Source organism: Salarias fasciatus, assembly GCF_902148845.1.
Source record: "Salarias fasciatus chromosome 7 unlocalized genomic scaffold, fSalaFa1.1 super_scaffold_4, whole genome shotgun sequence".
In the NCBI taxonomy this organism is placed as follows: domain Eukaryota; kingdom Metazoa; phylum Chordata; class Actinopteri; order Blenniiformes; family Blenniidae; genus Salarias; species Salarias fasciatus.
In genome coordinates, this window is record NW_021941229.1 from 27,330,966 (window position 1) to 27,346,237 (window position 15,272).

The 15,272-nt window shown below is 45.8% G+C and overlaps 1 protein-coding gene across 1 annotated transcript in view; it reads right to left on the minus strand.

The window, feature by feature from the left end:
* The window catches only part of LOC115382479 (FSD1-like protein), a 43,121-nt gene that overhangs the window by 7,972 nt on the left and 19,877 nt on the right, over window positions 1-15,272 (minus strand). Inside the window, exons 9-11 of the mRNA XM_030084218.1 lie at window positions 15,110-15,239; window positions 8,066-8,145; window positions 7,613-7,867 (exon numbers count right to left, since the gene is read on the minus strand). Coding sequence (XP_029940078.1) covers window positions 7,613-7,867; window positions 8,066-8,145; window positions 15,110-15,239 — 465 coding nt within the window. The remainder of the gene's footprint in view (window positions 1-7,612; window positions 7,868-8,065; window positions 8,146-15,109; window positions 15,240-15,272) is intronic.

Below are 15,272 nucleotides of genomic sequence, written 5' to 3' on the forward strand. Positions count from 1 at the left end.
TTTTCTCGACTTATCAAAAGCGTTTGACACTATTGATCATAATATTTTATTAGGAAAGTTGGAGCACTGTGGTGTCAGGGGCTTAGCGCTCAGTTGGTTCAGAAGCTACAGAAATGACAGAGAGCAATATGTGCACGTAAATGACAAAATATCTAACTGTAAAGCTATTCATTGTGGGGTACCTCAGGGGTCAATCTTAGGCCCACTTCTTTTTCTAATTTATGTAAATGATTTTTCAAATTCTTCTTCAGCTCTTCATAAAGTTGTCTTTGCAGATGATACAAATGTATTCCTATCTCACAAAAACCTGGAAGAACTCCATAATACTGTAAATGGGGAATTGGAAAAAGTTGACACCTGGTTTAAATGTAATAAATTATCATTGAACACAGCGAAAACCAAATTTATCATATTCCGCTCAAGTAGATGTCGGAAAAGCCTTGAAAATGGACACATTAAAATAAGCAATTGCGTACTTAAACGACTTGAACTTATTAAATTTCTTGGCATCCAAATTGATGAACATTTAAACTTCAGCAAACACCTTGATTACCTAACAATGAAACTATCTAAATATGTTGGCCTTTTTTTTCAAGGTGAGACATTTCCTTCCCCTTGAGGCCCTTCTGACTTTATGTAGGTCCCTATTTGAACCTCATCTAAATTATTGTAACATCACAAGGCGTAATACTTACCCAAGTTACCTCCTAAAATTGCAAGTTCTACAAAAGAAGGCTATAAGAGCCATTTCTTGGGCTAAGTATAACTGTCCGTCCTACCCTCTCTTCTATAAACATCGGCTTCTGCAACTCACTGACTGCAACTTATTTCACAATGCCTGTACCATGTATAATGTAGTGTATAGACTCAATGCTAGACTCTGTCAATTAATTCCTATTTCTACCCCGTCTCATGATTATAACACAAGGGGAAAATCACTGTTAAAGGGTAAATATAGGAAGTTGAAATGCACGAGTTTTAGTGTAACATGTAAGGGTCCACAGATTTGGAATGAGCTGAGTGAAGACCTTAAAATGTCTAGGTCTTTGCCCATTTTCAAAAAGAAACTTAAACTTAATCTCCTTGAAAAATATAATGGAACCCCGACGAGCTGACGGCTTATTTATGCCCTCTGAAGCCCATGAGTAATCTGTATGTAATAATATGATGATGTGTGTTTATCTGGCTAATGATTGAAACAAACATTGTTGCCATGTGCAGGTAGGATTAGTGTAGGGTAGGTAATAGCTTAGGTAACTGTAGGTTGAATTTCTGTGATTTTCTGTGTTAAACCAGAAGTATGCGAGATTTGCTTTAGCGCTCCCCCTACTGGTCTCCTGTGAAAGCTCACTGTCGTAAACGTCTTCCGCATCACCTGCCTCCCCAACCCCCGCCCCCGCGTGCAGAGAGCGTCCCACTCCCGTTTCATTTTTTTCCGCTCGTTAGACAAAGTTTTTTCTGTCTTTTTGGTTCTGCCATCCGTGAGCACCTAAGGGTGGCGTTGCTAACGCTAGTGAGGGTTTCATGTTTGTTTTACGCGCTTTTGTTAAATCATCTGCAGCGGCAGTTCCTCGCACTGCCCGGGAACTTCCCCCAGTTGCTCCCTCTGTCGTAGACATGCCTGCCTCGCACGCTCAAACTTATTGGAAAACAAACACATTCGGAGATGCTCAGTGCAGCGAACTCATTTGCGCTCACTTCGACGCAGTGTTGCCAACTTAGCGACTTTGTCGCTATATTTAGCGAGTTTTCAGACCCCTCTAGCGACTTTTTTTTAAAAAAGCGACTAGCGACAAATTTAGCGACTTTTTCTGGTGCTCTGGAGACGTGACAGGACGTCTTGTTGCTGTCCTCAATAATGAGCAGCGGGTGCTGCGTGAGCCCCTCCCCGTCCAAAAGCACTCACAAGCGGTCAGTGTCACGCAGCGCCCCCTGCTGCAGTCAGAGCAGAGAGGAGGAGACCCACACTACTCCGCCTCCACACTTCAATTGAATCAAGTGTGCGCAAATCTGCCGCTGCTCCTGTCTTGGGTCACAGAGCGGGATGGACATGTTAAATGTTTCTTCACTGTCACACTTTTTTCAGTTAATTTGTAGTTCTAAACATATTTAGGGTGTTTTTAGCTCACTTTTTGCTTCTCCCACGTTATTCCTCTCTCCTACAGCGTCCATTACAATTACATGCAAATTGCCAATTATGCAAATTAGGTGATGACGTCATCTAGCAACTTCTAGCGACTTTTAGGACAGCCAATAGCGACTTTCCTTACTGGGGAGTTGGCAAAACTGCTTCGACGAGAGGAGGTGCCTCTCCTCTCTATTTTTCAGTCACCAAATGGAAATTAGAACCAATCAACACATCATGCAAAGATCGTCTATTGCAACACAATGACAGATATCGCACTCCAACAGCTTTTATACTTGTAATCCCATATGAGTCCTGTAAAGCAGGTTTGTTCTCTCAGATGTAGTCGGGTCGCTCCTCTGAAATTGCAAGCGCTGTTTTCAGGACACAGACCCCGGGGAGAGTGAAGGGACAGGTGAATCACCGTGACAAGTCTTTGTTTACCCCCACAGGGATTCTGAAACACGTTTATTGAGGCAAAAAAGTTGCATAGTTCTGCTTTAATGTAAAATTCTCTTATCTCAATGCTATAAGGGCCCCGTCAATAAGCATTGGTCTGCTTCCAAGGGTTTCCCCTAGTTCTCAAATGTACAGTATGTGTCTATGTGACATTTTTGTCATTTTGCAATTTGTAATTTTGTAATAAACAAGATGATGATGATGATGATGATGATGATGATGGTAAAGATCAAGCTGTTTAGCTGGACTGACAGCGCTGCTGCTAACTTACGTCTGTGCTTTGTAAACACACAGCCTTATGCTGGTGTGTTTACATAGCACGTGAGCAATGATCACTATTACATAAATAAGGCAATATTAATTGTGTTATTTTCAACATGACTAACACTATTATTGAATGTTGTAATACAGTGTAGTTTCACGTCCATCCTCAAAATGGCGCCATGAACTAGTGTGTGATGTCATTGGAAACGTATGTGTGACAGCCCCCTGCTGGTGGTCTGTGGCAGGCATTAGAGTTTGGCTGGTGTGGAGGTCTCCTGTCGGAGGGCACTGTGGTGCGTCCTGGGGCTGCACCACTTCCGGCCGCCCCTGTTAAAAGCCGGGCTTCCACCTTCCTCTGGGCTCCCTGCGCTCACTCTCTGCCTCGCTCATCCTCTGCTGCTTCCGGGCGAAGTCGACTTGTCCGGGCTGCCAACCTCCACCGACGCCGCCATGCTCCGTGACTGCCACGCCGCCTGTGTTTTAGGTTAACTCACTGATATGCTCACACGCACATTTATACTGATTCATGCACGCACGTCCGCACCTTTACAACACCACACACACTCATCTGCTGGTGATTCCATTCACTGATTGCAAACAACATGCACTACAGCTTACTGCGTTCTGCTCTCATCTATACTGACAACACACTGATACCTTTTTGTATTTGCTGCTTTTAGATTATTTAACTCAAAGAGTAGAAACCTTAATTAATGATTAAATAAAGCAATTAAAACTTCCACCATTGTCCTGTCCCCTCCTTGTTTTGTTGCGGTCTTGAGCCGGGCCGTAACAGTATGTAAAAAATGATAATCTGACAATATTTTATTGTCACTTCAGGTACTTGAGAAATCAGAAAGTCCATTCATTACAAGGCAAAGAACTGATTGGGAGCTGTGTTGTTTGTGTCAAAAGGAGTCAAGAAAAGACTTGCGATGTCCGCATAACAAGGAGTGTCATCATAAAGCATATGATGCACTAAAAAATCATTTGAAAAGCTTTGTTGCAAATGATGTACCTTTACCCCTTGGAGTGAACCTGGAATGTCTAGATGATGGCTCAGGTATTGGCAACTGAAAAATGAGGCAAAATATCACAATGGATGTCTGTCACTGTTTCGCTGTAACATGTTGGAGCGAGAACTGAACAAGAGAAAACAACCAGATAATGAAGAGCCTATAGTCAGTCCAAAAAAAAAAAAAAACACCTCCAAGTTTTAAAGCAACACTAGATCGCAAAAAGCCCCAATGTGTCTGCTGTGAAAAGTTTGAAGAGGATGGAGATGAACCAATATACCGTACAAAGAGTGCAAACTGCGGGAAAAATATTCTCAAATGGGCTACAGAATCTCAGAACTGGGTGGTACATGCACGTCTGAATACTGCCATCAATGCTGAGGATGCAGTGGCTGCAGATATTCATTATCACCACACATGTTATACACAACTCAAGAATGCTGCCCGAGCTGCCATTTTCAAGACATCAAAATACAGCAAAAAACTCTTCTAGTCAGCAATCATATGACTCTTTGGTAATTGCTGAGCTTGTGGCATTTTTGAAGTTCAACCATTCTCCCCATAAGCTCTTGGCATTGAGAAGAATGTATGATGATCGTATTCAGACACTTGGCTCTGAATGGACTGGTCTAAATGTTCACCCTACAAGATTCAAGGAACATCTCCTTAAGAAACTAGGACCTGACTGGTCTGCAGTCAACAAAGGTGAAGAAGTGTATATCTCCCATGAGAAGACAGTTGGTGCTGCTTTGGCCGAGACAGCTTGACTTCAGGTGACAGAAGAAGAGGCAGAGAAAATTGTGGATGTGGGTCTCATGTTGCAAAAGTACATTCTGCTCCAACAAATGCCCTTTGATGGGTCATTTAATTCACACTGTCTGTCCGAGCCTGTTGCTCAGCCTCTTCTGACCCTCATAGATTTCTTACTTGAAGGGTCAAGCACAATAGAACGACTGAACGATCATCAAGCAAGTAACCCTTCCAGAATAAGAGTGGCCTGCACTATCTCCCAGATGATATGCAGCAATGCTATCAAGCAGTCCAGCCATACTCCCACACTCTATCAACGGAAAGAGAGAGAGACTCCCTTTCCCCTGTATGTTGCACTGAAACTTCAAGTTAATGAGCGACAGAAAGGAAACATAGCATTTTCCATGCTCTGGGCATGTCAGTTTCGTATGATTGAGTTATGGATGTGAAGAAGAGCTTTGCGAGGGCAGTCTCAAAGCCTTGAGCAGAGGATGGGGTTGTGGTGTCTACCAACATCAAAAGGGGACTCTTTGTGACAAGTGCAGTGGATTTATTATTTTATTTTCATTTAACCTTTATTTAACCAGGAGAATCCCGTTGAGATTAAGAACCTCTTTTTCAAGGGAGTCCTGGCCAAGAGGCAGCAACAAAACCTGGATGAGTGAGGGCGCTGTGAATTCCATGGCACTGCCATAACTCTGATCTGTCACCTCACTCATGACAACATGGGAGAGGACCTAGACCACTCAGCCTGGATCTGCTTAATAAAGGAGCCCCTGTTCATCTTCCCAGTGATTATGCTAATGTGCCTTCTGTTGATGAATATGCTGGTGACATCAAACTACCTTCAACTGAGAAGGAACAACCCAGGCCAAAATTTAATGAAAGTCTCCAAACACCTGAGCAAGCGTGGCTAGAACATCTATATGCTGTGTCAGTGAACAAGAATGGAGAGTTGCAAGAAAAGCCAGTGACTTACTCAGGGTTCTTCTCTCATCTCCAAAGCGCAGATGATGTCAGACCAAGGGCCACAGTTGGGATGTTCCCTATCTTCTATGAGATGGCCTCTTCTATGACCATGCAGAAACATGCAATGCTTGTTATCAAGAAGGCAACTGACTTTATTAACCCTGGCCAGGTTCCAGTGATTGTAGGGGACTGCCCCCTCTATGCACAGCAGAAGAAGTGTCAGTGGAAGTATCCAGATGAAGTTGGTGAATCCAAGATGGTGTGCCTTATGGGTTTCCTCCACATTTAAATGGCATCCCAAGAATGTGGGGGAAAGCTGTTGGCTGTATCTGGATGGGAGTGGATGTTCTCCCTGGCTAAGGTCTTCACGCCTGGTGTTGCAACATCTCTTCTAGGTGGTAAACATGTCAAGCGTGCACAGTATTCATATCAGCTGACACTGGCATGGCTCCATATACTCAAGGTTTACACATACAAGGAGCACTGCCAGGGGAGCTATGGGCCTCATGAATCAATGGACATGTGGGAGAGAAGACTGACTGAAAGAGCTCCAACCACCTGCTACTGGAGAATAGTTCAAGATTACCTCCTGACAATATGCCGCTTTGTTCGAGGTCAACGAATGGGTGATTGGCCACTAACTCTGAATGCCTGCACTGACTTGTGCCCATGGTTCTTTGCTTTTGGACACACAAACTATGCCTGCTGGATGGCTGTCTTCTTGAAGTACATGGCATGTTTGCCAGAGATCCCCCCAAGTGTCCATGAAGCATTTATAAAGGGACAGTTTGTTGTGCAACGCAGTAACAAGAAGTTCTCCCTCATGGCACTTGATCAGAGCCAGGAACACAGCATCAAATTCCTGAAGGAAGATAGTGGAACAAAGGGTCTCTATGGTCAGCAAGAGGAGAAAGAGGTCATTGAGCTCTCCAAACCTGAAGTGCTCAGGGCCGTGGAGGAATTTGAAAATGCCAGTCTCTCTGCATCAAACATAGATGTCAGTTTGGAACATCCAGAATCCTCCGTTGCTGACCAGAAAAAGTTCCTGCAAGACCTCAAAGCCCTTCTCAATCTTGTCAACAAGGGAACAGTTGTTAATCCCTTCAAGGAGAAAAGTCCAGAGCTTGTCACATTAGACACTGGTGAGATCATGGACCCTGAGATTGTAAGCAGCCTGAACACAGCTCCGAAAATTCGCAAGGACATGTTCTCAGATTTTGTGCGGGACAGACTTGAAAAAGCATCCAAGCCTTTATCTGATGTCATCCCAAGAGCCAATCTGTATACATTCAGTAATCGGCCACCAGCTGATTTGAAGAAGGGTGCAAACAAATTACAATCAGCAAAGGCAAATACAGCAATCATCACCAAGCTTCTCCTATCCCTGCTAGCACGGCCAGATGCTTTCATAGATGACTTATTCAGACATGAAAATATGCTTGAGCCCCCTGCCTTATCTGATCAGGGAAAACTGATGTCTGGTAAGAAGTCATCCCTTCTTAGCTGTCTACCTGGCATATTTAATAATAATATACCTTGTATATTTTGTAAGGCCAATTTCTCATTATTCTTGGTGAACAGGGACAGCAGGATGCGCAAGAACTGGACTGGTATCTAAAACATCATCAACAAATAACATCTCTATACAAGTGCTTGTTACAGCTCTTTTTTGTCCCACATTCCCTTGAAAATGACATTTGACCTTGAAAATGACCTTTAAAAACAAAACTGAACTCATGAATGGAATCCTTGCCCCCCAAAACATTGGAAAAGTGGTATTATACATGGTTCTAGCAAGTAGGAGCCGCAGTATACTATTCACTTTTAATTTGCAGCAGCAATATTGCATTTTACACAAGCAGCCTCTAGGGGGCGATCTCAACTTGCTTGCAATGGTTTTTGAAAACCTTGTGTCTATACCTATCACCACGGAAAATTTCAAAAATTGGTCACAAAGTGCACGATTCTCTCAAATTGCCTCCCCACTAAGTAGTACCATCAGACCAGCGGCCATGTGCTCCCTGGTTACCGTTGTCATGGTGACAGTAGATCCCGATGCGGTGCGGCAGTGGACTGTCCAGCATCTTGGCTCGGTTGTTGTGTTTGGCCGACAGCGAGCTCTGCAGCCATTGGCTGGCGTGCAGACACCACGAACATGAACTCTTCCCTAATTGGTCAAAACGGCTCAGGCTGCCACGGTAGGCCACGCCCACGCTGAGTGACTTCCAATCAGCCAGGGGGCGGAGCTCCCAGTAGTGACAGCCGCCACTCATCTCTTTGTCTCCTTGGAAACAGAGAACCACAAAAACATTGTTACAATGTTACAATAAAAGTCAACACATAAAATACAGGCTGTACTAAAGGTGTAGTGGTACAGGTGGGGCAGTACAGGTGGAGTACTGGTGGAGCACTATAGGTGGAGCAGTGCAGGTGGAGTACAGGTGGAGCAGTACAGGTGGAGCAGGTTTAGAAGGTGTCGTACCCAGAACGGTGTAGGAGTCTCCAGCAAAGCGTCCAGGTCGTCCTGCGGATGTCTTGTTGGGCGATGGAGTGTTACTGCGACTGTAAAGGAAAATAACAAGGTGGTGGAGGAAGAGGAGGAGGAAGAGGAGGTGGAGGAGGAAGAGGTGGAGGAGGAGGAGCAGGAGGAGGGGGAGGAGTTCAAATACATTACATCATCAGTTTTTCCATTTTTGAGAAGATTGTTACTGAATGTAACATTTTAATTTTCTGGAAAATGGAAGTAAGAAAGTAAGTAAGAGTAAAGACAGCTTTAACTATCGACCAGTAAACAAAGAACTGAGACCAGAGAGACGTTGACAGCACTATGGAGGACTGACTGGTTCTACTGGAGGACTGACAGGTTCAACTGGGGGACTCCATGGTACTACCAGGGACAGGGTGTCCCGAGAGTCTCCTGAGGGTCTCTTGAGGGTCTCCTGAGGGTCTCTTGAGGGTCTCCTGAGGGTCTCTTGAGGGTCTCCTGAGGGTCTCTTGAGGGTCTCCTGAGGGTCTCTTGAGGGTCTCTTGAGGGTCTCTTGACGGTCTCCTGAGGGTCTCTTGAGGGTCTCCTGAGGGTCTCTTGAGGGTCTCCTGAGGGTCTCTTGAGGGTCTCTTGAGGGTCTCTTGACGGTCTCCTGAGGGTCTCTTGAGGGTCCCCTCTTTAACTCCTGAAGCTGCTCTTTAAGCCTGGTTTCCACTGCGCAGCTGGTGTCGGTACGGTTCGGGTCGGTTCGGTTCTGGTCGTTAAAAAGGGTACCAGGCACAAATCAGTGTTGCGTTTCCATGCCGCGCGGTTCCTGTTGTAATGTAGGTCAATGATGAACGGCCACAGGAAGTGACGTCATTGTGCGTCGGCAAACGCGCCAGAATTAGCAAAGCAAGACATCAGAGGAGGAGTGGAGGAGCTCTGAGGAGCTCTGCTCAGCTCCTAATGTTTCAGTACTGAATAAAGTTATAGTTCAGTGAAGCATGAGGCTGTTTTGGTGATGGAAATTCAGCAACAAATTATGAAGTCATGGAAAATCAGAGGTGAGAAAGTGTCTGAACCATGTTGACACTATATAGATATCATATTATGGTCTGTAGAACCCCAGATCAGCCATGGACACTTTATTATCCTCGCATTCTGTTGCTCTAAAACATACCTGTACATATTTCTATATATTATAGCTCCTGTTATATTTTATAATGCATTGGTTTTATATAGCGCTTTTCAGGACACTCAAAGACGCTTTACATTGCATTGCATTATTCATTCACTCCATACTGGGTGGTGGTAAGCTACTACTGTAGCCACAGCTGTCCTGGGGCAGACTGACGGAAGCAAGGCTGCCAATCTGCGCCATCGGCCCCTCCCACCACCAACCATTCACTCTCACAACTTTCATACTAGGCATTTTAGATCTGCTGTATATTAAAATTGAATCTTTTCTTCTTTTAAATTTCTATTACTTATTCTTTAATTGCAAATGTCCTCATTTATTTGCAGCTGTTTGTTTTACGAGCCTCTAGAACTGAATGTCTCCATGGTGAGATCAATACAGTCTGTTCTGTTCCAAATGAAGCAGATCTGCTCAGAACTGGAACGTTCATAGATTCCTCTGACAGAACAGTTTGCTGTTAGAGGTTTAGCTTCAGACCAGTCTTAGGAATTGTGCAGAGACGACATGCTTGTCACCATGAGGCCGGCTCAGAAGAAGAGCTGGTTGCTGACAGGAGGATTGTTTTATAAGGCTGTATTTCGTGACAGGTGTGTTTAAAGCTGTAACAGGCTCACATTAAATCAGTCCTGGCTTCTCCCTACATGTTGACGACTGGCTCGTCAGGTGGAGACTTGTTAAGTCGCGTTAAGGAAGACAGACAACAAGAAGGAAAAAAAAAACCCACTTCTGGCCACCGGCCCGGGATAGACCGGCTGTCCGGGAAACCTCCCGACCCTCCCGATGGGCCAGCCCGTCCTGATCACCAAGAAAATCTCCAAAACACCAGGTGCAACCAGACGGAGTCACTCCATCTCCATCCAGCACCGCTGCTGAGAAGGAGATGAAGAACAGAAACACTGCTGTGCTTGTTGAGCAGGAACCAGAGAACCCAGACATACGGGGAGAAAACGCTTTTTATTGGAATGGACATCAACACCACCAGTTGTTGAGCTGCTCCTGTGGAACCCTGGGTTCTCAGGGCTGCTCCTGTGGAACCCTGGGTTCTCAGGGCTGCTCCTGTGGAACCCTGGGTTCTCAGGGCTGCTCCTGTAGAACGCTGGGTTCTTGGGGCTGCTCCTGTGGAATGCTGGGTTCTCAGGGCTGCTCCTGTAGAACGCTGGGTTCTTGGGGTTGCTCCTGTGGAACTCTGGGTTCTCAGGGTCTGGACCAGCAGAGAAACCCGCTGCAGGACCGTCTGGAGGCCTGGTTCTGCTGCTGCTGAGAGGCCAAACCAGCCTCATTTACCCCCGATGCACACTGGATGCGGTCCGGCTCCTGTCCGGCTGCAGTCCGGCTCAGGTCCGGTACACCGCAGCACTGTGATTCACACTGCCTGCAGTGTCTCTGCAGTCTGCTGGGGGAGGTTGCCAGAGCTGTCGTTATCTCCCGTAGACAATATGAAACTCGTTTTACTTAATAGAAAGCAGCCAAAACCGCCATATCGGTGGAAAAATGCACGTTACAACTGTATTTTTATAATAACTAACACGTCATAAACACATAATCATTTCATCAACCTGTCCGACGTGTTCAAAAAGACGCTTGATTTGGTAGAAACCCGCCCAATCTGGCAACACGGAGCTGCTCCGGTGACAGAGCTGTTTTGAGCCATTTTGGAGTCGTTTGACTTCATAGCAGTGATGAAGAACAAAAGCGTTAATTCTTCCAAAGTGTGTAATGACTACATCACTGTTCTGTATTCTACCAGAAGAAGTAAAAAAACAGAATATTAAGGCAAAAACACGACAGATTTTATTTTGAAGTCACTTATTTTGGAACACGTATCGCGTTTCCTTCCGGCCCCCGACTTGCTTCTGTCTGGATTGACGCGGTAGGGCTGCGGCGTCCGGAAAAATAGGATCTTTGTGGAAAGAGACCGGAGCTCCGGTCCGGCTCCCGGACCGCGGCTGGTGTGCACCACAGCATTGATTTTAATGACTACGGATTAGCTGCGGTGTCCGGATCACATCCAGTGTGCATCGGGGGTCAGCCTCACTGGCCTGCTTCATCTTCAAGGAACTGCAGGTTCAGACGCCGCTCCTGCTGCTCCTCCTCCTCCTCCTCCTCCTCCTGCTCCTCCTCCTCCTCTTCCTCCTGATGGACATGCCGTTCCTCCTGCTGCAGCTCCCAGCTCACCTGAAGCCTGGATTTCTCTCAAGGTGCGTTCACACCGGACGCGTCGCGGACATCATGAGTGGCGCTTTTCTATGCAAAGTCATGGTGGACGAGCGTCGTGGAACAGCGGGCGGCGGGGCGGCGCGTCAGGAGTGTTGACTTTTCAAGCGTTTCGAGCGTTTCGAGCATTTCGAGCGTCGACGCCCACGACGTGCGTCCCCGGCGTCATGAGCGTCGCTTTTTGAGAGTTGGGAAAACTGAACTTTCGACGCGCTGCCGCTGGGCGTCAGCCAATCAGAGAGGATCCCTCCGGTGCTACGTCACTACGAGTGATCCGAGCACCGATGCGGGCCAGCCAGTGTTGCCAACTTGACGACTTTCTCGCTAAATCTGGCAACTTTCCAAAGCCTCTTGGCGACTTTTTTTTTTGTCAAAAGCGACTAGCGACAAATCTAGCGACCTTTTCTGGTGCTGTGGAGACGTGACAGGACGTCTCCTTGCTGTCGTCAATGAGCAGCGGGTGCTGCGTGAGCCCCTCCCCCGTCCCAAAGCACTCACAAGCGCTCAGTCTCAGCAGCGCCCCCTGCTGCAGGCAGAGCAGAGAGGAGCAGACCAGCCAATAGCCACTTTTCTTACTGGGGAGTTGGCGACACTGGGGCCAGCCGGTCGTCAAACTGGGCACGGGAGAGACGCACCCATTGAAGTCACTGAAGTCGCAGGCAGAGCGCCCAGGCAGAGTGCTGCGTGGAGCGTCCGCCCGCCGTCGTACTGCGGACCGCTCTCCACACTACTTCGGTCCAGGTCTATTTTTGCTGGAGGCGCTGGAGTCAAAGCAGCAACAGGAAACCAAAAGAGAGCAACATCCGTTTTATCAAAACAAATTACTACAAAAGTTGACTTTTTTTATTCCGAGGCACATTATTGATATAAATATCTATTAGGGGTGTCCTCAGATAGTCCACGATTCGATGATTCGTTCGAAGGGGCCTGACTCGACTGCCAATCACGCAGTCGAAGCATCGAAAAAATGTGGTTATTAAACGAGGACCATTCCATTCCAGCTGTATGGGGGTGCTGAATGACTGATTTTACATAGAATTGCTTGTTTTTTTTCCAAATAAACATGATATAAAGCCTATTTGATATACATGTTAGCCTATCAAATATACTGTGGAAAAATGTACTTGTACTTTTATTCAATATTCTATCTATTTAGTGTTTGTGAATGAACCACCATGGTGAGTGGCGCAATCCGATTTTGCACAGAGCACCATCAGTGGTGATTTGGCTTCACTTTAAAAGGCTCAAAATGTCAGAAAAAAAATCAGAACTTCAGACCAAGTCAAAGATGATCCAAAAAAAGTCAAATGCAAGTTGTGTCCTTTCATATCACTTCACAACAACATGGCTTTCCACCCTAAACGGGTCAGTAGCCAGATCATTGGGCTAATAAAAGACGGTTCTGTTACTCATTTCTCATCTTTAATGCTGAATTTTATTTCGTTTAATTGTAATATTTTAGGTTATTATTATATTATTATTTTTATTTATCTAAAAGGCTAATTCTATTTAATTTAGTGTTTGTTTTTGCATGGATGCTGCGCTGCCAAACGGACCGACACAGTGCAATTAAGCCTGTTTCATTTAATTTGAGCAGATAATGTGAGAAACTGTTTAGCCAAAAAATGTGAGCTTATCTGCAGAGATTATAGATATAAATAAATGACATGCTTTAGCCCGATTGTTAGGAGAGGGTTTGGTTCTGGTCATTTGAACTATACTTCATTTGTTTGATGTTTAGAGTCACCGACACTTTGTTCCAGTCTGTGTTTCAGTGTGGAGGAAAAAAAATAAGTGTTGTTTTACCTGCCTGCGCTGTTTGTTTTTTTTTTCTTTTTTTAAATTTTTTTATTATTAGTGCAATCGGGGCCGACTGCAGGCGCCCGTGAGGAACCCCCCCCCCCCCCCCCCCCCCGCTCCGCCAAACAAGATGATAGACTCGACTATCAGTCGACTATTGGCAGATTCAGACGAATCAGATTCGACTATGGAAATTCTTAGTCGGGGACACCTCTAATATCTATATAGATCACTACTGAAGCTGTCACACATGTTTTTACATGTAAATAAAAGTGTAAATATACACTTTTATGGATGAGTGTTTTATTTTGAAACCTGAACACGCTCTGGCGTCACAAAACAAAGGAGTAGTGGAAGTTTTTAAACTGGAGAGCAGCATGGCTGACAAAGAGAAACTGATCCTGGAGGAACAAGAGCCCAGAATCCTCTCTGACAGCAGTCATCCTGTTTATAAAGACGCCAGCAGGAAGGAGAACACTCGGGCAGCAGCAGCTGAAGCTACTGGTGTGAGCGGTGAGTGAACTGTAACGATATAAAGTGCCTGTTCAAACATGTTTACATGGAGATCGTCATGGAAACATAATCCCACGCATGCACCACTGAGCGCATGTCTGGTGAAAAGGCGGAGTGCGGAGACGCAGCCGCACCGCATCAGGTGGAATCACTAGTACGACTGCGGAACGGCTGCGACCTGCGCAGCGAAGTTCGCAGCCGTTCCGCAGTATGTGGGCGCTCGGGGTTAGAGCGATCTCCCACTTCTTCCTCACATTTCTGTCTTTAGGAAATCTGCAAAATGAAACATAAGATCACCACAAAATAATCTTATAAAAAAGAGCTCACTTTCTTCCTTTTTCTTTCTGTCGTTTCTTAAAGTTTCTAAAGGTTCTCGGTTCTCATTTTTCAAGTTAATGCAAATCTGTTCCTAAAAGTTGCTATAATTTTGAATAACCAGCTGTTTGCAAATGACTCTACAGTTGAAAAAAATGTTTAATCCTATGTGTGAAAAGTGATTCCTGGAGCCCTGCTCGCTGCCGTCCCACACAGGAGTCCAGCAGAGCTCCGGCTGAATCCCACCAATGACCGGAGCGTCTGCGCCTCTCGACCGGACCAAGATGGCGGCCGTATTTCTCGCTGCGCAGCGCCCCGAGCGGGGTCTACTCTTTAATATGTCTATGCCTGCTCGTGAGCAGAACCGAAAATGGTGGCGGTTGGTCACGGCTCATCACCACTGGAAATGGAACCGCGTGCATGTCCGACCTGAACCGACCAGACCTGAACCATACTGAAACTGTGGAAACGAGGCTTTTTAAACCCCGGAGAGGGGCAGGACGGGACAATCAGTCATCCTCCACAGCTGAACCTAATGCTCCCTCCCTGCCGCTGGAGCCACGCCCCCAGAGCCACGCCCCCAGAGCCACATATAGATTCATAAAGCTGTATGAATTTGGTACCGGTGGATTATCCTTAAAATAGTGTCTTCAATATTAATTCAAGACAAAATACTTTAGTGTTTGCATTGAAATTCCACAAATACAATAAAAATGCAAGATAAAGTCACAAATAGGGTTTAGTTTTGGAAGTCAAACATTTTCGCTCTTTTGTTGCCTTTGTTGTTGTCCAGAAAATGAAAAAGTTGCAAGTGCATTTTGTAACAATCTTTTCAAAATGGAATAACTTGTGACGTGACGCAGCAGAGCTGAGAACTCGACGCGTTGGAGCAGGTACATTATTCCATTTTGGACGTTTATTACAAAACGCAGCTCAACAAGGAACAAAACTGAACTTCCACTGAAATGACTCAATGACATCATCGAATGACATCACCGACTAACCACGCCTCTGCTCACCTGCCCTTGTTGTCTTTTCCTCGCAGCCGGGGGTCAGGACCTTTGACCCCCTGAGGCTCCCAGGTCACCGTGTCTCCAAGTACCTTCAGCTCGCTGTGAGCCGTGGAGGCGTCCAGACTGAAGTGGAATGCTGCAGCAACACAAACACATGCTAACACATGCT